This window comes from Mustela nivalis, assembly GCF_964662115.1.
Source record: "Mustela nivalis genome assembly, chromosome: 7".
Classification (NCBI taxonomy): Eukaryota; Metazoa; Chordata; class Mammalia; order Carnivora; family Mustelidae; genus Mustela; species Mustela nivalis.
The window spans coordinates 93,423,144-93,450,826 of NC_139026.1; the positions used below are offsets into that span (position 1 = coordinate 93,423,144).

A 27,683-nucleotide genomic window follows, 5' to 3' on the forward strand; every position below is an offset into this window, starting at 1 on the left:
TGAATGAGTAAATGCTGTCTTAATAAACTCTTAAATTTTTTACTAATATCATGGTTTCTTTCCTAAAGTTATAAAAAATATGAAATTATCTGTATCAGCCATATTTTTTGCACACTATCTTCAGTGTCTGTCCAATTCTCCAATTCAGCAAGTTGGCTGGAGTGTTTCTATTACTACAAATGATTTGAGGTCATATGTCTTCTGTTTTCTAGTTATACTTAAGGCATGTGACATACCATTTTTTACATACTCTCCTTCTTTATCTGCATTATTTTTATTTATTTATTTATTTATTTGAGAGAGAGACAGTGAGAGAGAGCATGAGAGAGAAGGTCAGAGAGAGAAGCAGACTCCTTATGGAGCTGAAAGCCCAATGTTGGACTCGATCCAGGGACTCCAGGATCATGACCTGAGCCGAAGGCAGTCGTCCAACCAACTGAGCCATGCAGGCATCCCACTGCATTATTTTTAAATATATACTGGGTGAATAGTTAGGCAGTCATCATTAAACTCATGCCACCAGAATATTTGATGGGAATTCCATACAAATCTATTCTATAGAGAACATTATTATTGTGCCTTATGCTGAACTAGATATGTCCTAAACCACATCATATTTAATCTTCACAGGTATATTGCAAATTAGACTAATTATCTCTTCTTTACAAGTGTGTAAATAGATGTTCAAAAAAGTTGTACTATTTGCCTGAGGTCTTCAGCTATAACAGCCAGTATCATAACCTGATTCGAAAAACAAAACAAACTGACAAAAAATTATTTGCTTTATTATATACACAATTGAAACTCACTAAAGACCTCCATACTTTGCATAGCTTTGACTAAGGACTTGCACAATTTTACTGGTGCTTTTCATTCATACTATCTCATTTGGACATGACTATATGATTATGGTCTAGTCAGAGGTGGTACTAACTCCTATTACTGTACTTGGCATATAAAATAGAACATTAACTAAAATAAGAAATTCTTCAACTGCTGTTGGTGGTGAGCAATAGAGTGAGTGAAAATAAAAAATAAAAACATATGAGCGGTATTATGACACCAAAACTTCTTATTAGAAGTCAGATTAAAAATAATGGAGTGAATGAATTGACTTAGTACAAGGTAGTAGATCACCAGTTTAAAAATCATGCCAATGAGTAGAGATGCATTCAACAGAGATCTGCATTAGGAATTAAGATATTTGGTTGCTAATCTCTGTCTGAAAAGTAATGTCAAAGGAAACAAACTTCACACTTAGTGCTTGTTGTTGTTGCTTGCTGTTGGGTTTTATTTCTCCTATCTCATTGGACACTATCTCTCAAGCTTCCTGTTTCAACTTCAATACTAATGTTTACTATGTTTTATATTCTTTAGCGTTTGTACACATTCCAGTTCTGGCAATTTTTTTAAAGATTGTATTTATTTATTTAACAGACAGAGAACACATATAGGTAGAGAGGCAGGGAGAAAGGGGAAGGAAGCAGGCTCCCTACTGAGTGGAGATGCTGATGCAGGGCTTGATCCCAGGACCCTGAGATCATGACCTGAGGCAAAGGCAGAGGATTAACCCACTGAGACACCCAGGTTCCCCCATTTCTGGCAATTTTGATTCACTGAATTATTTCCCTTGAGCCAGGGAACACATAACATATTAACTACTCTGTACAAGTTAAATCTGTGTAAAAACCATGCCAAAAGTTTTAACACACCTACTGATATTTCCTTTTTGTCTTTTATGTATTTGGCTCTTTCTAACTCTCTATAGTTAAATATGTATATTCGTCCTGGGAAAAAATGGGAAGAACAAGACAAAAATATTGATGATAGAAAACACCATCGTTCAATGGCAAAGAAAGGCTATCAGAAATGCTTGTTCCCCTAGATGACAATGATGAGATTTGCCAATATTTTACTATTACAGGCAATCTGTGTTGTGAACCTGTATGAAAATCAGTTAAGCCTAGCATATAGAAGGCAGTGAAAGTCTCTCAAGCCTTATTATTGACTCATTAGTTCAACTTTAGTCAAATTAAATGGAGTACATTGGGGTTAGGATTTGCAACTGGATATATTAAAAAGTATAAAAACAGGACAGTATATTTTGTTTTACTGTAACAATTAATTCATTTTCAGTTAAGAACAGGAAGTTACTATGGCTATGTGTGTTGCCATTTGGAGATAGGCTATGGATATTGTGTTCAAGAGGACAGACTTTAATTTCACAAAGCCTAGGATTATATTTGATACTTGCTAGCTATGTGAATTTGTGTAAGGTATACCATCTCTACAAACCTCAGTTCTTCAATGGGGATATAGAATAAGAGAATAAAACTTTCATAACTGTGTTTAAGGACTAAGCGAGATAAATAATAAAAGTGCTAAATATCACTGAAATAAATTGTCTTTGAAAAATCACAGCTACCATGAGCATCCTTCCCAAAGTCTGAAATTAATGCCAACTAAAACAAAAATAAATAAAGCAGCTATTTATATATCCTAGTGTCATATAAATTATAGAGTGTGTTCACTTACATTAGTTGAATTAATTCTCAAAACACTCCTTACATTTACACTCCATGTCAAATGAAGAAAAATGAAGCTTAAAAAATTTTAATAACATCCAAAGTCACAAATCTACTAAGTGGCTCTTTTTTCGTTTTTAATCCTTGCCTTTCTTTCTTAAAAGATTTTATTCATCTACTTGACAGACTGAGATCACAAGTAGGCAGAGAGGCAGGCAGAGAGATAGGGAAAAGCAGGCTCCCCACTGAGCAGAGAGCCCTGATGCAGGGCTCCATCCCAGACCCCCGGGATCATGATCCCAGTGGAAGGCAGAATCTTTAACCCATTGAGCCACCCAGGCACCCCAATCCATCCCCTCCTAATAACAACAACAAAAAAAATACATTCTGTAATAAATAAACTAACCCTATAATGTCAAAAATATGAGTTAATAGTAAGTTTTAATGTCATAATTTTATTAATTATTTAGTTTTTTTCCTCATTCAAATTATAGATGGATGATTGGTAAACCAAAACTATAAGGTTATGTGTTAATATATTTTGAGTATTATTAGTTTATATAATTATATAACAAATGTATGCCTTACTTTTAACTGATTACATGTAGTATAATTTTTATTATCAAAATATTTGGGACATATAAAAAGTGGCATTTAAAAATCAATAATAATTCACTATTCAGAATTTCAAATAAGTAAAATATTAGTACTTGGTGATATTTCTCATTAGAACATTAAAGATAAGACAAATAAATATAAAGGCCAAGTTTAAAAATTAGATGGGCAAATTGACACTGTAATTAAATATTCGTATTTGTACTGAGGGTTAAATTAACATGTATATTGGAATTTTTAAAAAATGTAACCAAAAAGGAGCCTTATAATAGTTATTATTTAACTTAGAATTACGAAATAACCTTGTTTCTCAATGCTTCAACACCAAGAAAGTCTAAGGATAAATAATAAAAAGGGCATATTTAGAAAGATTTATATTTCCAGATGATTAAAAATAAATTAGATTGAGTTTATTTTTATAAAAAAGGTTTCACAGCAGTTTTTATTATTCACAAAATATTAAGAAATTGTGATTAATGGATTAATTATTTTGTAGAAGTCAACATTTTAGGTCCTCTGTGGAATACAAAAATGAACACAACCATTCTCAAGGGAGATTCACTATAGAAAAGAATTAAAAGGCTACTGAGAAATGTAAGGATGGCTTCCAGGAATCCCTCGTGGTCTGTAAATATACAGTCTGACCTGGACTTGGTCTTGTTCCCACTAGATCAATGAACAACTTTCTTTTGAGGTCAAAACAAATTGACTTGGAAAATTTGAGCTATAAGTGCAAGTGGAGGAAAATCAATCTAGTTTAAGAATTCGCACTCATACACCAATGATGTTATATCCTTCTCAGTCCTCTCTTTAATTAGTGCTTTCCTAAGTTTTTAGATTAACATTATTGAAGAGGACTCTCATATTATTTCCACATTTTTTAAGGTTTTCTGACATTTTGTATTTATTTCCTGAACTGTTTCCTTCGAGCCATCAAAGGAAATCTAATCAAATCGAATCAAATTTGATCAGAGTGAACTTTGCTGAAGTCTGGCAGAGAAGCAATGATTTGCATTCTGTTCTTCACAGCACAAATTTAACTCTTAAAATATAAAGGAGATAACTGTCATAAATTTAATAATCAAAATCTATAGCACAGGATATCCAGCACAACTGGGAATTGCCTGTATGTTAGTACAAATAGAAGACATTTTCCTGTATGTTTCTGAAATATCCTTATGGATCACTGTTCTCATGTAAAAGATAAGTGTGAGACAGAATTACAAGAGAACCAGATTTTTTTTCATAAAACTAATAGCTCAGGAAGAAGGATGTTCAAATGGAATAGGCACTGGGCAACAATCTGGATGACAGAACTGCTAATATCTGAAGCAAGTAGTTACTTTTCAAATTTGTGCTTCAGTGTAAAATTTTTTTAAAAAAGGTGCAGCTCCATTAAGCTCAAAAATAAAAATATTTTTGTATGTATATTTCTAGCAAGTCACAGAAGATATGAAAGTTAATGAAAAACTAGTGAAACATTAATATTGATGGAATTACAAGAAAAAACAATAAATGAGTAAGTGAATATATTCTTTATTTGTTAAATAAAATAATAGGGCTATTACCTCTCTCACACAGTAAGTATATATAATATGCTACTATATATGTATACAGCATTCTCACACTATTTTGAAAATTATACCCCAAATTATTAATATATAAAATAAAATTAATGATTAAATTAAATAATTAATAGTGATAAATTACTTGTAAGAAAATCATTAATTGATTTCTTATGTCAGAAGATGTATAAAGGTTGTTACTTAAGCCTTCTTTCACTACCTTGTGATGGAATTAAGAACATTTCTGTTTTTAGGTGGTGGTATAACTTATAAATACATAAGAAAGATTATTGCATGAAGATTAACAAACTTCTGCTACATTTCAAATAAGAAAAGTAATAAAGCAAAACTCACAAATATGCATTATAACCAAATGCAAACAAGAGAATCAAAATAAGATCAACATGAAGTATAGAATATATTTTATAATTGTATCAGTGATGGTGATATTGATCATCATGAATTACACCTTTCATATCCTCCCTTTAATGCTTTTGCCATCTAGATATCTTTAAAGAAACAGGAGACAGAGAGAAGGAGGGAGAGCAAGAGAGGAATGAACTACACAGTGATCACAGAGTTTGTCCTGCTAGGCCTTTCTGATGATCCTGACCTTCAGATTGTGATTTTTCTCTTCTTATTTATCACATACTTATTAAGTGTCACTGGAAACCTGACTATCATCACTCTAGCCTTGGTGGACCCTCATCTGCAGACACTAATGTATTTCTTCCTCCGAAACTTCTCTTTCTTAGAAATCTCATTTACAACTCTGTGTATTCCTAGATTTCTGGGAGCAATTATCACCAGGGATAAAATTATTTCCTATAACAACTGTATAGCCCAACTCTTTTTCCTTATTTTCATGGGGGTGACAGAATTTTACATTCTAACTGCCATGTCTTATGACCGCTATGTTGCCATCTGCAAGCCTCTTCATTACACCACCATCATGAGCAGGAAAGTCTGCACAGTGCTTGTGCTCTGTGCGTGGCTGGGCGGGTTCCTGACCATTTTCCCACCCCTCATGCTTCTGCTCCAGCTGGATTACTGCGCTTCCAATGTCATCGATCACTTTGCCTGTGACTATTTTCCCCTTCTACAACTATCCTGTTCAGATACGTGGCTCCTAGAAGTGATTGGTTTTTACTTTGCTTTGGTTGCTCTGCTATTCACGTTGGCACTGGTGATTTTATCTTATATGTATATTATCAGAACGATTTTGAGATTCCCATCTGCCAGTCAGAGAAAAAAGGCTTTCTCCACATGCTCCTCTCATATGATTGTCATTTCCATTTCTTATGGAAGCTGTATATTTATGTATGCTAATCCCTCTGCAAAAGAAAAGGCATCATTGACAAAAGGAGTAGCTATTCTCAACACCTCTGTTGCCCCTATGCTAAACCCCTTCATTTACACTCTGAGAAACCAGCAAGTAAAACAAGCCTTCAGAGATGTGGTCCATAAAGTAGTATTTTTTTCAAGTAAATTAAATATTTCTCCTGGGGCCGGGGTGGGAGGGAAGGAGAGTCTAAAGAGTAACTAGGTAAAATCCTGAAATTCCTAATATCGATAACAATATGCTTCTTCTTATAGTCTATGGTGTGTGCTGTCAAATGTGTAAGTCTGATGATTCACAGACCTATATATCTGGGGCAAATAATACATTATGTGCTAATTTAAAAAATCTACACTCCCAAAGTATTGTATATTAAATTCTGTTCTTAGAAGTAATAAGTAGTTGTGATTTGCACTTGAAATGTAGAGCTTTGTATTTTGTGAAATATAGTACATATTACAGGGTAAATATTGATCATGATATTATGTACTATTTATAGAATTTCCATTTTCTCTACCATTTTTTTAAGTATTTATAGTTGGGGCACCTGGGTGGCTCAGTCAGTTAAGCATCTGCCTTCCATTCAGGTCATGATCCCAGGTCCTGAGATGGAGTCCCGCATCAGGACCCTTCTCAGCGGAGAGCCTGCTTCTCCCTCTCCCTCTGACCACCGCTCTGTCTACTCGGGCCTTCTCTTGCTCTCACTTGTTCTGTCAGATAAATAAATAAAATCTTAAAAAACTATTTATACCTGTTAAAGATTTGAAGCAAATGCAATAAAACTAAAACACATGCCATTTTCCTAATTCCTTGAGTATCTTATGACAGTTATTTTGAATAATTTGTCAGATGTGCTTATATTTCTCTAGACTCTGCTAATGAAAATTTTATTATTTGATTAGAGAAATTTTCTCTGTTTCTTCATGTTTCTTGCACCTTTGGGTTGATACATTTGAGAAAACAACAGCCTCTCACAGTCTTATAAACCTGGATTTGTACAGAGTAAGACCATCACCCTTCAGTCTAGTTTCAGTCCACAAAATTCTGGGGGCCTCTCAGACCTTTTCCAAGGATGTGCCTTCTCACACTTTTACAGGAATCTTCGAAGAAGATCAAATTCAAAGATTTTGCCCCTTTCCTTATTTTCTTATTTCATGGAGTTTGTAATCTCTTGCTCGCTCTGTTTCTGTGTTACCTCAGGTCCTTGAAGCAACATCTTGCCATCTAGATCCTTCTTATTCTCAGCAGCCTATAATACCTAGAGTATGCCAAGTGCCCTAAGTTAACAAACAAATTTTTTTTTATTTTACCTTAGACTCTTCTTTCTGCAGTGCTCTTTCTTACATTATGTAAATCTCTGACATAGTGAACTATATTATTTTCCTTCTTTCTAAAGCATTTTTCTTAACAATTCCGTCCAGCCTGGATATTGACAACACAAACATTTAATTTCTTTTCTCCAAGGAATTCTTTATTTCTTCAGGAATTGTTTTTGTTGGTGGTGGTGGTGGTTGTGGTTGTTTTTTGTATGGGTTTTTGGATTGTAATTTTCTCTGCTTGTCTTTCCCTTCTGTTCTTACATTTCATCTAATTTATCCACTAGATCCTTGCAATATTAATCACATTTATTTCAAATTTCCAGTCTTAATATTCTAACACTTCACCCATGTCTCGTTCTGAATCATTCTCTGCCTCTCCAAAATTTTTTTTTACCTTTGTTATGTTTGTACTCTTCTTGACACCCAGACACAATGCACTGGGAAAAAACAACAACAACAACAAAAACAAAAAACAAAAACAAATACAGAATAGATAGACGTTTAGAAATGTGATGTTCTCAAAAAAAAAAATAAATCTTGCCATTTGCAATGATATGGATTGAACTAGAGGGTATTATGCTTGGTGAAGTAAGCCAGTAAGAGAAAGACAATTATCATATGATCTCTCTGAGGAATTTAAGATCTGGGCAGGAGGTTGTGGGAGAAAGGGAGGGAAAAATGAAACAATATGGGGCCAGGGAGGGAGACAAATTATAAGAGACTCTTAATCTCAGGTAAGAAACTGAGGATTGTAGGGGGTGTCGGAGGAGAGATGGGGGGCTGGGTGATGGACATTGGGAAGGGTATGGGCTATGGTGAGTGCTGTGAATTGTGTTAAGACTGGTGACTCACAGACATGCACCACTGGGGCAAATAATGTTAATTATATGTTATTATTATTTGTTATTATTATATGTTAATTTAAAAAATCACAATAAAAGAAAAAGAGGAAAAGAAATGTTATGGTTAGGCATGGGAGAAGGGGACGGATTCTATAGTCCTATGGTTAGAGTTCAGTGTTTTAGTGAGCCTCCAGCCTCTGGATTATAAACTTCGTGAGTGTTTCTCGGATTTTTCTCCCCACTTAAATAGAACTGGAAGGTTAGAGTGGGCTGAAGTTGGGTATTTTCTTTTTCCCAATGGAAGTCTAGAGGATACTGGAGTTGGGTATTTCCTTGTCTGGGGTGAGTTAAGCTCTATCATGTCCCAGCAGGTTAGACTCTGGTCAGCTAGATTTCTGTGAGGGCTGGCTCTTTGTGAGGGCTGGCTTTCTTAAGAGCACAGCACTCTCATGTATTTAAAAACGGTCCCTTTTCCTCTTCCCATGAAGAAGCATGAGGTGATATTTCTGACATTATACTTGAGGTTTTCCTACTCTAGCACTGGACCTTATGGCAGTTCCTGCTCATGAGCCTCTGTTCCCTTAAACCTTCACTTCTTATATTTATCTGTCTGATTTTCAATCTTGAGGGCAATGATTTGCCTGCTCTAAGGATCCAAAATAGTTGATTTGTCAGGCTGTTCCTCTTTTTACTTATTGTTATACCCAGGTGGTGATTTGTGACATCTTACATGCAGAACTGCAAACTGAAGGTGTCATATGTCTTAGACCACATTATTTTTCTGTTTAATCTCACATTTCTATACATTCCTTGCATGACTATTGATCTCTCTCAAGCTACTTCTTCATATAGAAACAGAGAGCTCCACATATTATGTTTTATTTAATTCGCTAAAAATTTACATTGTTAAACTTTTTTAGAAATGAAGAAAGAGGGGTGCCTGGGTGGCTCAGTGTGTTAAAGCCTCTGCCTTTCCCTCAGGTCATGATTCCAGGGTCCTGGGATCAAGCCCTGCATCAGGCTCTCTGCTCAGCAGGGAGCCTGCTTCCCCGCCCCCCTTTGCCTGCCTCTCTGCCTACTTGGAATCTCTGTCTGTCAAATAAATAAATAAAGTCTTTAAAAAAAAGAAATAATTCAGGAAATTCAGGAAATGTTCCCCCCCAAAAAAAAGAAATGGAGAAAGAAAGGCCTTTAATGTGAATAAATAACAAAGCTTGAATTTGAGCCTATCTCTCTTAGATCTAAAACTCCTTTAAAAAAAAATCCTTGTGATACACTGCCTTCCATTGATATTCTTATATATTATAGGCACTTACATATAAAATTAAAAATATTTTTTAGAAGTTTTAAGTCCTGAAAGTAATAAACTTATGTATATATGAAAACTTCAATAGAAATTAGGTATCTGTTAAAATAGCTCTTTTTAATGATATGCTGGTTTTACTGATTAACTTTGATATGAACAATTAGATCATCACTCTCAAATTACTTGGATCACATAATTTATTAAATACTGTGGTTGAATCAGAATAATTTAGAATATTTAACAAGCAAAAAATCACTACTTTGGGGCAACTTTTGGTGAAATGGGAATCAACAGACAAGTCAGAAAATGTTAAAAGTACAATTTTGTATACTTTTATATTTGAAAAATGACTAAAAATAATGGGTTCAATAGTATACATTATTTGGTATAATGGAGTAAATTTGCTGATTAAAAAATGGTTTGGTGTACTAAAAAAGTTCTGAACTGATAGGTTACTTTATAACTTTCAGAACATTTCTCTCATTTGGCTTTCCTTGATTTTTAGTAATTGTGTGGCAATAGGAATCTTATCTCTTTTGATTCCGTTTTATCCCCAGTGCGATTCTGTTTTATATACTATTTAAATGTAGCAGATCAGTGAAGATATTTGTTGAAGGAAAAAAATAGTGATTGATTCAACAGATTGCTTTTTTGATAATTTTCTAAAATGAGACAGAAAGAAATCAGAATTGTAAAATCCTGCCAATTTCCTAGATTTTATGTTTCCATCAATTACAGGGATAAACCCAGCACATCCTTCAAATGGAAAGGGATTTTCTGGGTAGTAGATGCTTCTCAAGAATCAGCACCATTACTATGATGGGAGAATGACTTCAAGTGATTCTTGGAAAAGATTGAAGAGTTCAATGAGTATTTAATCCATAGCTTTTCATGCCTTTCAATGGGAAATCACTGAGCACTGAACTCTATCCCATTCTCCTTATCATTCTATATTCAGTGTTTTTGAATACTTTATTTCATACCTACTAGCTTGGAGTGCCACTTTTATGGAGATGTTTTAGTATATGATAAAATCTAATGTTTTCAGATGAAATTAAGTCGTCTCAGTATTTTACTCAGCAAAAGAAGACATAGGAGATTGTATTCTTGAGAGAAATCCTGATTCAGGAAATGTAGGAAATGTTCCCAAAAAACTGCATATTTAGTTATTTTTCATTTAGATTATATGCAAAATATTCCAAGTGCTTCTGGCTGATTTCTTATGCCCTTTTTTTTTTTTTTTTATCTCTTTGGGCATTATCCCAAAAGTTTCTCGTTCCAATATTAGTGCAACTGTTGATAACATTTGTACAATCCTTAGTGTATTTTCCTCTAGGCCCTTGTTGGCACATTTGATTCACTGGAGTATTTGCTCTGAGACATAGATATATATGGTAAATAAAACATGTGCATTAGGCAAGAGACAATCCACATGGAATCTTCTTCCAAAAGGTCCAAAGTAACTCTAAATCTAACTTCTCTTCACTATTTTTGCTCCCATAGCTATAGGGAAAATTGTGTAAAAGAATATTAGCTACAGAAATAAAGTAACTTCAATGTATTGAGAAAGACTGATTTTTAAAATACTGAATCTCTTAACCTAAAACTGAAATAGTTGTCAATTTGCTTTTTATTTTTTTAACCATTTCAACCAGCTGATGATGTCATTTGTGTGACAAATAGAGGTAAGATTGTAAAGTTGTAGCCAATGGAAAATTTGTTTTTTTTTTTAGCACAGATTCATTAATGTTTACCTTAACTTTATTTTGGAATACATAGAATAATTTGGGTTTCTTATGTCAGCTGTATTTATCAAGGATTATGAAAAATGAGTATGTTACATTTCCTGTTTGTCATAATATCTTATTCCTCTGAAAGACCCTAGAGGACCCGCACCCAAGGACGCACTCACAGACCACTGAATGCAATATGCAAGAGGATTTTATTCGGGCATGCTCGGACTCCCAGGGACACTTGACCATGAAATCCGCGAGGGATGGGTCAGTGTCTGAGAGCCCCGATCTGTTTCGGGATTCCCTTAATATAGAATTTTACAGTCCATTACATCAGAGCCCTCACTTTTCTAGCCAGTAATTTCAAAGCATTACAGTAAGGCCTACACATAGGTAGCCAATCCTTTAAAACCAACCATACATTCTGGCCAGTCACCGTTCAGGTAGTGTACAGTAGAGGATACGTGTTGAATTGCACGTTTCTAACCTTTATCTGTATACATGCTGAACCGCATGTCTCCAGCTAGCGCACGTGCTGAACCGTACGTCTCCGGCCTTGGTACGGGAGGCAACCCTTATCAATTTTACTTAGTAGTAGGGGAAATTCTTAACAGGGGAAGGGTATAACTTTATTTGATTACACAGCGAACGAGGGTTTAAGCAATTTTTCATTTCTTAGCAAAGCATTAGAAGCATTATTATACAGAAGCCAGAAACAGCCGGGTTAAACACAGATGTTCACCATTCGTTATCCCGTCATGCTGCTTGCTGACTCCCTTATCTATGGTCAGCTGGCCACAGTTTCTTAGTTAGCATAAGCTGGTTATAAAAAGAATGTTAAAACTTATAGGCTATACTATAGTTCTGACTTGGGGTCCTTCACCTCTATTACTTTTCATACAATTATTGTCTCTCAATTTGATCTTCTCCAATTCTACTATCAACTAACATCTGATGTCTGATCTCGCTTATTATACTTAATCTCCTTCATTGTCAGTGTCTTCAAATTAACATAGATAACTCACACTGAGTAAATGAGATAAGTGCACTGAAAGACCTGCGGATCCTCTTACCCAAGAATTCAACACTGCCACAGGATGCAAACAGCAAGAGGTTCTTTATTGTTTCTGCAGGCGCCTGCGGGTTGGTCAGCAGCTCCTGCTAGCTGAGCACACCAGGCTGGGGTGGTGCAGGATTTTTATGGACAGATACAAACAAGTTTCGGGAGGGGCTGAGCTGACTGATTGATAGTTTAAACAGGCATACTTGGCGTCAGTGGAGTGGATCAGGGGACCTGCGCGAAAGCAGACAAAGCAATCTTACAGAAGCAGAACTGGCCAGTTAGCCCACACATGCGAATGAAAGCACTATCAGGATATTGAAGGCCTGGTTACTATCAAGCCAAGGCCATTTTCCCTCTAATGAGGCACTAACATAAAGACAATTGGGAGTCTCCTGGTGAAATGTTACATTCCTGCTATCAAACGTAAGGTAACTTCTTTGTTGTAAATCTCAAGGACATTTGCAAACCAAGGGAGACTCCTACCCTGCAGGACTGTGATTTCTGCAAGTTAACTATTTATAATGCTACACATATGGAGGGGAGCGGGTGAAGGGGGGGGTGCAAGGCGCCAGCTTTTGCTTTGTCCTCAGCCAGCCTCTTGCTCCTTAGAGTTGAGGGTTTAAGCAATTTTTCATTTCTTAGCAGAACATTAGAAGCATTATTATACAGAAGCTAGAAACAGCTGGGTTAAACACAGATTTTTGCTATTCGTTATCCTGTTATGCTGCTTGCTGACTCCCTTATCTATGGTCAGCTGGCCACAGTTTCTTAGTTAGCATAAGCTGGTTATAAAAAGAATGTTAAAACTTATAGGCTATAGTATTGTTCTGACCCGGGGTCCTTCAGCACACAGTTTTCACTGTCTCAAAGATGGTTTTGTTATTTAAACTGGGGCTATATTCTTCAAATATGTTCATTGACTTCATTTTGGGGAAAATAAAGATAATATTAACCACTTTTTGGGAGTACAATTTATACAGATTTTGTATGATTTAATTTTAATTTTTCTTAAATTAGTCCTCATGACTATTCCATAAATTATTATTCCTATTTTTTTAAATGAAGGAAAAAGTAAAATTTAGAGAGATTAAGTAACTTGTCCAAAGTCACAATACTATGAGTTGCATTTTTAATCCATTTCTCTTTGAAGACAAAGCCCACAAGCGCCCCAATAATATCATATCTTATAAATAAAAATTAAGTTCTGATGCTTTATGTTTTTGAAGAATTCCTTTCCTTCTTTACATTAAAAATTATACCCAAATATAGATACCTCGTTAACAATAACAAATTGAGATAATCAGGATATATGTAGAATATCTTTATGAAAACCTACAGATTTTGAGAGTAATTTATATGATTACTGCTTTTCCTTCATTATTCCTATTCATACTGGTTGATGCTTTGATCTGATTTGGGATCCAAATTCTCCCTTTCTATTAGGAAAAAAAACAAGGTGATTTTTTTCCCCACAGGGGACTGAGGGAAACAAGATTCTGATCAAATTTGAGGAAAATTCTGAGACATTACTAAAGTAATAATCTGGGGGGAAAAAAAAACCTAAATTGGTCGTTCATGAGATTCTTTTCTATTCAGTCACCATAAAGATCTTGCACGACATTAGTTGTCAGTAAACATGGTCAGGAATTAAAAAAAAAAAAAGTTAGTGGTTGTTATAACCTGAATTATTACTTGAGATACCACATTAAACCAATATTTTGTTCTCTTATTTGACAAATTAGCCTCACATCTAAATCTAACACCAAGAAAAGGAGTGTCACATGAGAGAGAAAGAGAATTGGAAAATTGTGTACTAATTTGTGGACGAAAATTTCCTTGGATTTATGTGTTCACACCTTTCCTTAAGGAGATTTAACTTATGAAGAGAGAATTTATTATACAGAATTAAAGAATTCTCTCTCTTTAAATTAGGAAGAGAGTGCAGGATGATAAAGTTAGTTTCCAATTATATTGTGGAATCATGGTGCTTTTTACTACTTCTAATTATTACAAAAATAAAGAAAACAATCTCTTCATCTTTAGTAGGCCTTAAAAAATTGTTGTTTCTTTAAATTGTACAACCTGGAGAATGTTATTTTTCTTTTTTCAAAATGTATATGGAATGGCAGAAGTGTCCTAAAAATCATTTCCAGTTATTTTATTTAACAAAATAGCAAGTAGCTGTTTATACAATTTGTTAATTTTCACTTTCAATGAATGACACACTTGATTCAACAATTAGATATCCATGACAGAATAGAATTCATTGAAAAGAAAGGAGCAAATGGGATTACAAATTTTGTGAACATAAGTTACATGTGACTGGGTAAAATAAACATGGATAAGCAGTTAGGAAGGAGAGCTTGAAATGATGTCTTAGAGTCTTGGATATATTTTCATCACTCTACCAAAAACATCAGAAGAAGAAATAACTTACAGATCAAAGAGTTGTACACACAGTGTTAATGATAGAGGATTGTTCATTGAGAACAATGACTGTTATGATTGAAATATCGATCATACACCTGAATTACCACAAGTTTGTTTACAAAATATGTCACTATGGTGTCTGTTTAAAAGCCCTTCAGCCTGCTTCCTCCAGTCCTGAGAAATAGCAAAAGAATTGTTCATTTCCTGTGACTTTCACATGCTTTTCCCATAGCGTTGGCACTATCCATCTCAGTTGGAATTTGCCTTAAGTAATCAACAGCAACATTTTTTTGGCTAAACAGTGTGAAATGAGTGAAAAGAGAACTCAGGCATATAACGGAAAAAAAGAGCAAGAAACTTCACAGTATTATGATGCATTATTATATACCAGTAATCAATAATTCTACATCTTGAAACTAAATATCCTATTTGCAAAATGTCTTTCATAACTCTGAATTGACACTTTACTATTTAGTGAGAATGCACAGAATGAGGGATATGATAACGGACTGGTTTGATATATTGAGAAAAATTTAGCTTCACTTCAAAATGCATTGTATTATTAAAGTTATTATTATTCAGGAAAAGAATATAAAGGGATTTCATGTACTGTCTTATCCTATACTCCAAGGTGTTGCCATTTATAACTGAATACTCTTGTAGATAAAAGGAAAAATATAAAATTATAATATGGGATAGAAAGCAGAATTCATATATAAAGAATAATACCAACAACATTTAGATAGAAGAAACTCTGAAGGAAAAAATGTTCTATAAAATAATTTTAGATATAAATACATTGTTTCTTTAGCTCATGAATGTGTAGATTAACCTAAATTTCTACCATGCCTTCTGTCAACTCTGTGCTGTCCAAAGTCCAAGGACATCATGTCAAAGAATTCATTAACTGTGGCTTCAGAAGAGGAATAGGAGGTTGAAAAAGAAAAATGTGAACCAGAGTGAAAACTTGGGAATTTTGTCACAGTGTTAAAAATTGAACTTCACTGACTTTCAAATTTTGGTCACATCCTCATTTGAGTGACTTCCCTCCAAACATACTGTCTTTTCTATGTTATACTACTAAGTAATAATATAGGGAATTAGGTGACAGAAATGAGGAAACAAGACAATGTGGTTGGAAGAAAACAAAGATTTTCTCAATGGGAAGGGAATCCTTCAGGAAATTATTTTGAAGAGTCAACAGGAAGCATTTCTATTCCAGTTATCAAATATTCAGAGAAACCTAGGTTAAAATTCCTGTTCTTCTCATGTAGGGTATGTAATGGGGATAAGATTTTTTTAAATCTCTTTAGAATCAATTCCCAATCTGTGAAATAAAGGATTTTGAAAAATCATTCTATGTTAAACACAGAGTGTAGCCGATGGTAAAAACTTACTTTAAAACATGTCATCCACTTTTATTAAGTTGTCTTAAAGTTCTCTTACATTAAATTAATTAAACTAAACTAAATTAAAATAGTTTGCTTCCAGAGACCAATTCCAGCGGCTTCCCACATGCAATCCCCTTTCTCTAATCCTTCTGTTTGTGTTTTCTTCTCTACACAAAAGAAGAAGAAGAAGAAAAAAAAGAAAAACCACACAGGATAAACAGTTTATCCTCCTGGAATTGTCAGATGACCCACAGCTTTAGGGGGTGATCTTTGTCTTTCTGTTCATCACCTACATGCTCAGCATCAATGGGAACCTGACCATTATCACCCTTACCTTGCTGGATTCCCACCTCCAGACTCCCATGTGTTTCTTCCTCAGAAATTTCTCCTTGCTAGAGGTTTCATTCACAACTGTCAGCATACCCAAGTTCCTGGGCACCCTGATTACAGGAGATAAAACCATTTCTTTTAATGACTGTATGGCTCAGTTGTTTTTGTTTTGTTTTGATTTGTTTTGTTTTTGTTTTTGTTTTTATTCTGTTGGGAGTCACTGAATTTTACCTTCTAACTGCCATGTCCTATGACCCTTACATTGCCATATGCAAACATCTGCATTGCATAAACATTTCAAGAATCCCAGAGTCTGCATACTTCTTGTTTTCTCTTCATGGCTGATTTCACTCTTTTTTTTTTCATTATTTTTTATTTTTTATTTTTTATAAACATATATTTTTATCCCAAGGGGTACAGGTCTGTGAATAACCAAATTTACACACTTCACAGCACTCACCAAAGCACATACCCTCCCCAATGTCATAATCCCACCCCCTTTTCCCAAAACCCCTCCCCCCAGCAACCCTCAGTTTGTTTTGTGAGATTAAGAGGCACTTATGGTTTGTCTCCCTCCCAATCCCATCTTGTTTCATTGATTCTTCTCCTACCCACTTAAGCCCCCATTTTGCATCACCACTTCCTCAAATCAAGGAGATCATATGATAGTTGTCTTTCTCTGCTTGACTTATTTCACTAAGCATGATAAGCTCTAGTTCTATCCATGTTGTCGCAAATGACAAGATTTCATTTCTTTTGATGACTGCATGGTATTCCATTGTGTATATATACCACCACTTCTTTATCGATTCATCTGTTGATGGATATCTAGGTTCTTTCCATAGTTTGGCTATTGTGGACATTGCTGCTATAAACATTAGGGTGCATGTGCCCCTTTGGATCACTACGTTTGTATCTTTAGGGTAAATACAGAATAGTGCAATTGCTGGGTCATAGGGCAGTTCTATTTTCAACATTTTGAGGAACCTCCATGCTGTTTTCCACAGTGGCTGCACCAGCTTGCATTCCCACCAACAGTGTAGGAGGGTTCCCCTTTCTCCGCATCCTCGCCAGCATCTGTCATTTCCTGACTTGTTGATTTAGCCATTCTGACTGGTGTGAGGTGATATCTCATTGTGGTTTTGATTTGTATTTCCCTGATGCCCAGTGATATGGAGCACTTTTTCATGTGTCTGTTGGCCACCTGGATGTCTTCTTTGCAGAAATGTCTGTTCATGTCCTCTGCCCATTTCTTGATTGGATTATTTGTTTTTTGGGTATTGAGTTTGCTAAGTTCTTTATAGATTCTGGACACTAGTCCTTTATCTGATATGTCCTTTGCAAATATCTTCTCCCATTCTGTCAGTTGTCTTTTGATTTTGTTAACTGTTTCCTTTGCTGTGCAAAAGCTTTTGATCTTGATGAAATCCCAATAGTTCATTTTTGCCCTTGCTTCCCTTGCCTTTGGCGTTGTTCCTAGGAAGATGTTGTTGCGGCTGAGGTCAAAGAGGTTGCTGCCTGTGTTCTCCTCAAGGATTTTGATGGATTCCTTTTGCACATTGAGGTCCTTCATCCATTTTGAGTCTATTTTTGTGTGTGGTGTAAGGAAAGGGTGCAGTTTCGTTTTTCTACATGTGGCTGACCAATTTTCCCAGCACCATTTATTGGAAGAGGCTGTCTTTTTTCCATTGGACAGTCTTTCCTGCTTTGTCGAAGATTAGTTGACTGTAGAGTTGAGGGTCTATTACTGGTCTCTCTATTCTGTTCCATTGATCTATGTGACTGTTTTTGTGCCAGTACCATGCTGTCTTGATGATGACAGCTTTGTAATAGAGCTTGAAGTCCGGAATTGTGATGCCACCAACGTTGGCTTTCTTCTTCAATATCCCTTTGGCTACTCGAGGTCTTTTCTGGTTCCATATAAATTTTAGAATTATTTGTTCCATTTCTTTGAAAAAGATGGATGGTACTTTGATAGGAATTGCATTAAATGTGTAGATTGCTTTTGGTAGCATAGACATTTTCACAATATTTATTCTTCCAATCCAGGAGCATGGAACATTTTTCCATTTCATTGTGTCTTCCTCAAATTCTTTCATATGTACTTCATAGTTTTCTGAGTATAGATTCTTTGCCTCTTTGGTTAGGTATATTCCTAGGTATCTTATGGTTTTGGGTGCAAGTGTAAATGGGATTGACTCCTTAACTTCTCTTTCTTCTGTCTTGCTGTTGGTGTAGAGAAATGCAACTGATTTCTGTGCATTGATTTTATGTCCAGACACTTTACTGAATTCCTGTACAAGTTATAGCCGTTTTGGAGTGGAGTCTTTTGGGTTTTCCACATATAGTATCATATCATCTGCGAAGAGTGATAGTTTGACTTCTTCTTTGCCGATTTGGATGTCTTTAATTTCCTTTTGTTGTCTGATTGCTGAGGCTAAGACCTCTAGTATATGTTGAATAGCAGTGGTGATAATGGACATCCCTGCCATGTTCCTGACCTTAGTGGAAAAGTTTTCAGTTTTTCTCCATTGAGAATGATATTTGCGGTGGGTTTTTCATAGATGGCTTTGATGATATTGAGGTATGTGCCCTCTATCCCTATACTTTGAAGAGGTTTGATCAGGAAGGGATGCTGTACTTTGTCAAATGCTTTTTCAGCATCTATTTAGAGTATCATATGGTTCTTGTTCTTTCTTTTATTGATGTGTTGTATCACGTTGACTGATTTGCGGATGTTGAACCAAACTTGCAGCCCTGGAATAAATCCCACTTCGTCGTGGGGAATAATCCTTTTAATGTACTGTTGAATCCTATTGGCTAGTATTTTGTTGAGTATTTTCGCATCTGTGTTCCTCAAGGATATTGGTCTATAGCTCTCATTTTTGATGGGATCCTTGTCTGGTTTTGGGATCAAGGTGATGCTGACCTCAATTGAAGTTTTCCTCCCATTTCTATTTTTTGGAACAGTTTCAGGAGAATGGGAATTAGTTCTTCTTTAAATGTTTGGTAGAATTCTCCCGGGAAGCCATCTGTCCCTGGGCTTTTGTTTGTTTGGAGATTTTTAATGACTGTTTCAATCTCCTTACTGGTTATGGGTCTGTTCAGGCTTTCTATTTCTTCCTGGTTCAGTTGTGGTAGTTTATATGTTTCTAGGAATGCATCCATTTCTTCCACATTGTCAAATTTATTGGCGTAGTGTTGCTAATGGTATGTCTTATAGTAGTTTGTATTTCTTTGGTGTTAGCTGTGATCTCTCCTCTTTCATTCATGATTTTATTTATTTGGGTCCTTTCTCTTTTCTTTTTGATAAGTCGGGCCAGGGGTTTATCAATTTTATTAATTCTTTCAAAGAATCAGCTCCTAGTTTCGTTGATTTGTTCTATTGTTTTTTTGGTTTCTATTTCATTGATTTCTGCTCTGATCTTTATGATTTCTCTTCTCCTACTTGGTTTAGGGTTTCTTTCTTGTTCTTTCTCCAGCTACTTTAGGTGTAGGGTTAGGTTGTGTACCTGAGACCTTTCTTGTTTCTTGAGAAAGGCTTGTACCGCTATATATTTTCCTCTCAGGACTTCCTCTGTTGTGTCCCACAGATTTGGACCGTTGTATTTTCATTATCATTTGTTTCCATGATTTTTTTCAATTCTTCTTTAATTTCCCTGTTGACCCATTCATTCTTTGGAAGGATACTGTTTAGTCTCCATGTATTTGGGTTCTTTCCAAACTTCCTTTTGTGGTTGAGTTCTAGGTTTAGAGCATTGTGGTCTGAAAATATGCAGGGAATGATCCCAACCTTTTGATACCAGTTGAGTCCTGATTTAGGACCGAGGATGTGATCTATTCTGGAGAATGTTCCATGTGCACTAGAGAAGAATGTGCATTCTGTTGCTTTGGGATGAAATGTTCTGAATATATCTGTGATGTCCATCTGGTCCAGTGTGTCGTTTAAGGCCTTTATTTCCTTGCTGATCTTTTGCTTGGATGATCTGTCTATTTAGTGAGGGGAGTGTTAAAGTCCCCTACTATTATTGTATTATTGTTGATGTATTTATTTGATAATTGTTATTAATTGGTTTATATAGTTGGCTGCTCCCAAGTTGGGGGCATAGATATTTAAAATTGTTAATCTTCTTGTTAGACAGACCCTTTGAGTATGATATAGTGTCCTTCCTCATCTCTTATTATGTCTTTGGCTTAAAATCTAATTGATCTGATATAAGGATTGCCACTCCTGCTTTCTTCGGGTGTCCATTAGCATGGTAAATTCTTTTCCACCCCCTCACTTTAAATCTGGAGGTGTCTTCGGGCTTAAAATGAGTTTCTTGGAGGCAACATATAGATGGGTTTTGTTTTTTTATCCATTCTGATACCCTGTGTCTTTTGACAGGGGCATTTAGCCCATTAACATTCAGGGTAACTATTGAGAGATATGACTTTAGTGCCATTGTATTGCCTGTAAGGTGACTGTTACTGTAAATGGTCTCTGTTCATTTCTGATCTACCACTTGTAGGCTCTCTTTGCTTAGAGGACCCCTTTCAATATTTCCTGTAGAGCTGGTTTGGTGTTTTAAATTCTTTCAGTTGTTGTTTGTCCTGGAAGCTTTTAATCTCTCCTTCTATTTTCAATGATAGCCTAGCTGGATATAGCATTCGTGGCTATATTTTCTCGTTTAGTGCTCTGAAAATATCATGCCAGCTCTTTCTGGCCTGCCAGGTCTCTGTGGATAAGTCTGCTGCCAATCTAATACTTTTACCATTGTATGTTACAGACTTCTTTTCCCGGGCTGGTTTCAGGATTTTCTCTTTGTCACTGAGACTTGTAAATTTTACTATTAGGTGACGGGGTGTGGGCCTATTCTTATTGATTTTGAGGGGCGTTCTCTGAACCTCCTGGATTTTGATGTTTGTTCCCTTTGCCATATTGGGGAAATTCTCCCCAATAATTCTCTCCAGTATACCTTCCTCTCCCCTCTCTCTTTCTTCTTCTTCTGGAATCCCAATTATTCTAAAGTTGTTTCATCTTATGGTGTCACTTATCTCTCGAATTCTTCCCTCGTGGTCCCGTAGCTGTTTGTCCCTCTTTTGCTCATCTTCTTTATTCTCTGTTATTTGGTCTTCTATATCACTAATTCTTTCTTCTGCCTCATTTATCCTAGCAGTGAGAGCCTCCATTTTTGATTGCACCTCATTAATAGCTTTTTCGATTTCAACTTGGTTAGATTTTAGTTCTTTTATTTCTCCAGAAAGGGCTTTTATATCTCTCGAGAGGGTTTCTCTAATATCTTCCATGCCTTTTTTGAGCCCGGCTAGAACCTTGAGAATTGTCATTTTACACTCTAGATCTGACATATTACCAATGTCTGTATTGATTAGGTCCCTAGCCTTCGGTACTGCCTCTTGTTCTTTTTTTTTGTGGTAAATTTTTCCATCTTGTCATTTTGTCCAGATAAGAGTATATGAAGGAGCAAGTAAAATACTAAAAGGGTGGCAACAACCCCAGGAAAATATGCTTTAACCAAATTAGAAGAGATCCCAAATCCTGAGGGGGGAGAAAGGGGATAAAAAGAGGTTCAAAAAGGAAGAAAGGAAAAAAAAGGAAAAAAAGAAAAAAAAAGAAAAGAAAAGAATTAAAAAAAAGAAAACAAATAAGAAAAAATATAAAAAAGAAAAAAATATATATATTGGATAAACTAGTTTAAAAACGTTAAAAAAGAAAAAGGTAAAAGTCAAAAAAAATTTACCAGAAGACGAGAAAAAAAAAACAAAAAATGAAAAAGAAAAATATTAAATTAACTGCAAGACTAAAAAAAATCACAGGGAAAAAGCCATGAGTTCCGTGCTTTGCTTTCTCCTCCTTTGGAATTCTGCTGCTCTCCTTGGTATTGAAACCGCACTCCTTGGTAGGTGAACTTGGTCTCGGCTGGATTTCTTGTTGATCTTCTGGGGGAGGGGCCTGTTGTAGTAATTCTCAAGTGTCTTTGCCCCAGGCAGAATTGCACCACCCTTACCAGGGGCCAGGGTGAGTAATCCGCTCAGGTTTGCTTTCCGGATCTTTTGTTCCCCAAGTGCTTTCTGTAGAGTTCCGGAAGATGGGATTACAAATGGCGACCTCTTGGTCTCTGGCCCGGAGGAGCCGAGAGCCCAGGGCCCCACTCCTCAGTGCGACCTCAGAGAACAGCGCCCAGTTACTCCCGTCTGCCTGACCTCTGGCCACGCTCCGAGCTCACCAAGCCTGCGACCGGTTCCAGGTAACCCCGAGCTGCGAGCTTACTGTGGGCTCTGTCTCTGTAGCCGGCTTTCCTGTTCCAATACCAGCAAGCTCTGCGACACTCAGAGACCCCCGATCCTTTTGTGACCCTGCAGGACCTGAGGCCATGCGGACCCCACGTGGGCTTCGCCCCGGTTTAGCCTCTGGAGCGATGTCCCTCAGCGGAACAGACTTTTAAAAGTTCTGATTTTGTGCGCTGTTGCTCCGCCGCTTGCCGGGAGCTGTCCCCTCCCCCCGGGGTCTATCTTCCCGTGGCTTTGGATTCACTTCTCAGACAGTCCTACCTTTCAGAAAGTGGTTGTTTTTCTGTTTCCAGAATTGCTGTTCTTCTTCTCTTCGATCTGCCGATGGATTTTCACGTGTTTGCAATCTTTAGATAAGCTATCTAGCTGATCTCCAGCTAGCTGAAGTAGTCTCAGCCTGCTACTTCTCCTCCATCTTGACTCCTCTGGCTGATTTCATTCTTAATCATATTCCCATCACTCGTGCTGTTCATGCAGCCTGATTACTGTAAGTCCAACATTATAGACCATTTTACCTGTGATTATTTCCCCTTACTACACCTTTCTTGTTCAGACACAAAATTCCTAGAGACAGTGGGTTTTTCATGTGCTGTGTTTACTCTACTGTTCACTTTGGCATTAATAATTCTGTCCTACATATATATCATTAGAACAATTTTGAGGATTCCTTCCGCTAGTCAGAGGACAAAGGCCTTTTCCACCTGTTCATCCCACATGATTGTCATGTCCATCTCCTATGGCAGCTGCATTTTCATGTACATTAATCCAGCAGCAAAAGACAGAGTGTCTCTGAGCGAGGGTGTTGCTGTGCTGAACACCTTAGTAGCCCCCATGCTGAACCCCTTTATTTACAGCTTAAGGAACCAGCAAGTCAAGCTAGCCCTCGTGGACAGGCAAGAAAGATTGTATTTTTCTCAAGGAAATAAAAAAAAATTAAAATGTTGTCATAAATTAGAGACATAGTCAAGAACAAGTAAATAGGAAACCGGGCCTGAAAAAGTCTATGAATATCCACATAATCTCTCTAGAGTTCTATTTCATTGCTTGTATTTCTATTGCCAACAGTATACTGAAGATATTTGAGAATACTGAGATATATATATATATATATATATATATATATATATATTATATTATATATATATATTTCCACTTAAATTCCAATCATTTTCTCACGCATTTCCTTTCCTTTGAGATTGTCTTTTCACTCTCTATGAGTACTGACCTCATTTCCTTCTAAATATATTTAAATACCAATTTTTTCACAATGAAACTTAGAAAATCAAAGAAAGACAAAAAGAAATGTACAATTAATGAGTTAAAATTGTTTTATGATTTCACCAAGAAACATTCTTTGAAAGAATTCAGAAAATATTGTCATGCTTAACATTATTATTATTTTACACTACATAAACTGTAAATATAACTTAGTCTTATTGGAATATTACATGTACCATCCTCTCCATATGATAGTATACTTAGTAACTATGTAAAAAACTATCACTAAGAAAGTGATATATTTACTCTTTTGAGAAGTCTCAAAGTATTTTTCAAGTACCCAGTTTAGAATTTTTTGTGCCATATAATTTATTAATTTAAAATGCAAATATGAAGTCACATATATTTATGGAAAACATGAAGTAGCCCTTATTTCTAGCAACTCCATAATTAACACATAAACTATATCAGTTCTTTAAAAAAGCCTGAAGACATAAATATTCCTAGGTACAAGATATGAGTACATTTACTGTTTCTTAGTAGTGTATTAATTTTTTTAAAGATTTTATTTCTTTATTTGACAGAGAGAAAAGTCACAAGTAGGCAGAGAGGCAGGCAGAGAGGGGGGTGGGGAAATAGCCTCCCTGCAAAGCAGAGAGCCCAATGTGGGGCTCCATTCCAGGACCCTGAAAACATGACCTGAGCTGAAGGCAGAGGCTTAACCCACTGAGCCACCCAGCGCCCCTTAGTAGTGTATTTAAATGTTTGACTTTAAACTGCTCTTCTTGATAATCAACACCTAAGATTGTAAGTTTCTCATACCTTTTCTGGCTCTTTTGATATAATAGATTGCACATACAATTTATTTAAATGCAAATGATGCAAAAACTTATTTTTTTCATGGTATACTTTGTTCATAGAAAAAACATTTTAACAAAATTCAGTTACTAGCTCACTATCACTGTGTTTATTCAGTACTATACTGGATATTCTATCCAGGAGACTAGCAGGACAAGCACCAATACATTTACTAATATTGGAAAGGAAGAAAAAAATAAATCTATCTTAGAAAATCACATGATGTTTCCTCTTAAGGCCTTAGTGCATTTACACTAGATGGTTCTTAAACCAGACACACTCCTATCCCAGATATCTGCATGTCACCTCAATAAGTCCTCCCACAACTTCTCTACATAAAATTATAGTAGCCTTCAACTTCCAAGGTTTTTCAGTTTTCTCTTCCTTTATAAAATATTTGCTAATTTATAAAAGACCCTATAATTTGGGAATCAATCATGTTCATTGCTTATTGTCTGCTTTCTCTCACATCCCTCACTCTAGGGGGGCAGAGATCTCTGTCCCCCCGGTAGACAAAATGCTGTGGTCCCCGCAGCAGGGTGCACAGCGTGCCTAGACACTTCCACAAGCCGGTTGTGCTGTGTCTTATCAATTCTGCACTCAGAAAGCCCACATCAGTTTGTTGAAACCTGCCATGTGAGAGACTTCACATCTTAGGATCAGTTCTACAGATCAGCCCCTCATCTCCACCCCAGGAGAAGCATTTGTTAGACTTTGACCAGAAGTCACTAATACTCTTACCTTAGAACAGGCTTCTGTCCTGTAGTGGGCATTCGATAAACATTTTTGGAATACATAAATACATTTGAGTAATTTAGAAATATTCCAATGTCCTAGTACTCTGACTATATTTTACCCAACATAAACACATGTAATAATGTACATAACACTGAGTTAGCTTTTAAAACAGTGATCATATGAAATGTAAATTTTAACAAAACTCAATATATTGTATGACAAAAGAATAATTAATTGAATATTTTCTAAGGCATTTGGTGTTCATTTTCTTCTTTTATTTTACATTGGGCCGTTTTTTTTCAATTATTATTTTCTTTTAATTTTTTTTAAAAATCATATAATTTATTTTTATCCCCAGGGGTAGAGGTCTGTGAATCACCAGATTTACACACTTCACAGCACTCACCATGGCACATACCCTCCCCAATGTCCATAACCCCAACCTCCTTCTCCCAACACCCCTCCCTCCAGCAACCCTCAGTTTGTTTTGTGAGATTAAGAGTCACTTATGGTTTCTCTCTCTCCCAATCCCATCTTGTTTCATTTATTCTTCTCCTACCCCCTTAACCCCCCATGTTGCAACTCCACTTCCTTATATCAGGGAGATCATATGATAGTTGTCTTTCTCCGATTGACTTATTTTGCTAAGCATGATATGCTCTAGTTCCATCCATGTTGTTGCAAATGGCAAGATTTTATTATTTCTTTTGATCGCTGCATAGCATTCCATTGTGTATATATACCACATCTTCTTTATCCATTCATCTGTTGATGGACATCTAGGTTCTTTCCACAGTTTGGCTATTGTAGACATTGCTGCTATTAAACATTTGAGTGGGTGCACATGCCCCTTCAGATCATTACATTTGTATCTTTAGGGTAAATACCCAGTAGTGCAGTTGCTGGGTCATAGGGTAGTTCTATTTTCAACATTTTGAGGAACCTTCATGTTGTTTTCTAGAGTGGTTGAACCAGCTTCCATTCCCACCAACAGTGTAGGAGGGTTCCCCTTTCTCTGCATCCTTGCCAGCATCTGTCATTTCCTGACTTGTTAATTTAGCCATTCTACTGGTGTGAGGTGATATCTCATTGTGGTTTTAATTTGTATTTCCCTGATGCTGAGTGATATGGAGCACTTTTTCATGGGTTTGTTGGCCATCTGGGTCTCTTATTTGCAGAAATGTCTCTTCATGTTTCTGCCCATTTCTTGATTGGATTATTTGTACTTTGGGTGTTAAGTTTGCTAAGTTCTTTATAGATTTTGGACACTAGCCCTTTATCTGATATGTCATTTGCAAATATCTTCTCCCATTCTATCAGTTGTCTTTTGGTTTTGTTAACTGTTGTTTTGGTTTTTTTGTTGTTGTTTTTTGGGGGTTATTTGTTTGTTTTTTTTGTTTTTTTTTGCTATGCAAAAGCTTTTGATCTTGATGAAAACCCATTTTGGCCCTTGCTTCCCTTGCCTTTGGCAATGTTCCTAGGAAGATGTTCCTGTGTCTGAGGTCGAAGAGGTTGCTGCCTCTGTTCTCCTCAAGGATTTTGATAGATTCCTTTCTCACATTGAGGTCCTTCATCCATTTTCAGTGTGTTTTCGTGTAGTGTGGTGTAAGGAAATGGTCCAATTTCATTTTTCTCCATGTGGCTGTCCAATTTTCCCAATACCATTTATTGAAGAGGCTATTTTCTTTTTTTATTGGACATTCTTTCCTGCTTTGTTGAAGATTAGTTGACGATAGAGTTGAGGGTCTATTTCTGGGCTCTCTATTTTGTTCCATTGATCTATGTGTCTGTTTTTATGCCAGTACCATGCTGTCTTGATGATGACAGCCTTGTAATAGAGCTTAAAGACTGGAATTGTGATGCCACCAACGTTGGCCTTCTTTTTCAATGTTCCTTTGTGTATTCGAGGTCTTTTCTGGTGCCATATAAATTTTAGGATTATTTGTTCCATTTCTTTGAAAAATATGGATGGTACTTTGATAGGAATTGCATTAAATGTGTAGATTGCTTTAGGTAGCATAGACATTTTCACAATATTTATTCTTCCAATCCAGGAGCATGGAACATTTTTCCATTTTATTGTGTCTTCCCCTATTTCTTTCATGAGTACTTCATAGTTT

The 27,683-nt window shown here is 36.0% G+C and overlaps 1 protein-coding gene and 1 pseudogene across 2 annotated transcripts; both read left to right on the top strand.

Moving 5' to 3' along the window:
- Window positions 1-5,261: 5,261 nt before the first annotated feature.
- LOC309868847 (olfactory receptor 6C3-like) lies at window positions 5,262-6,251 on the top strand (the record flags this gene model as incomplete). The annotated part of the gene is made up of 1 exon (XM_082739015.1): window positions 5,262-6,251. One exon carries the CDS (start codon window positions 5,262-5,264, stop codon window positions 6,249-6,251), a length of 990 nt encoding a protein of 329 aa, XP_082595141.1.
- A 5,189-nt stretch (window positions 6,252-11,440) lies between these two features.
- On the top strand, window positions 11,441-23,675 carry LOC309868848 (olfactory receptor 6C1-like; annotated as a pseudogene). The gene is made up of 3 exons: window positions 11,441-11,511; window positions 16,307-16,802; window positions 23,182-23,675. The product of its transcript is annotated as an olfactory receptor 6C1-like (transcript).
- Window positions 23,676-27,683: the final 4,008 nt, after the last annotated feature.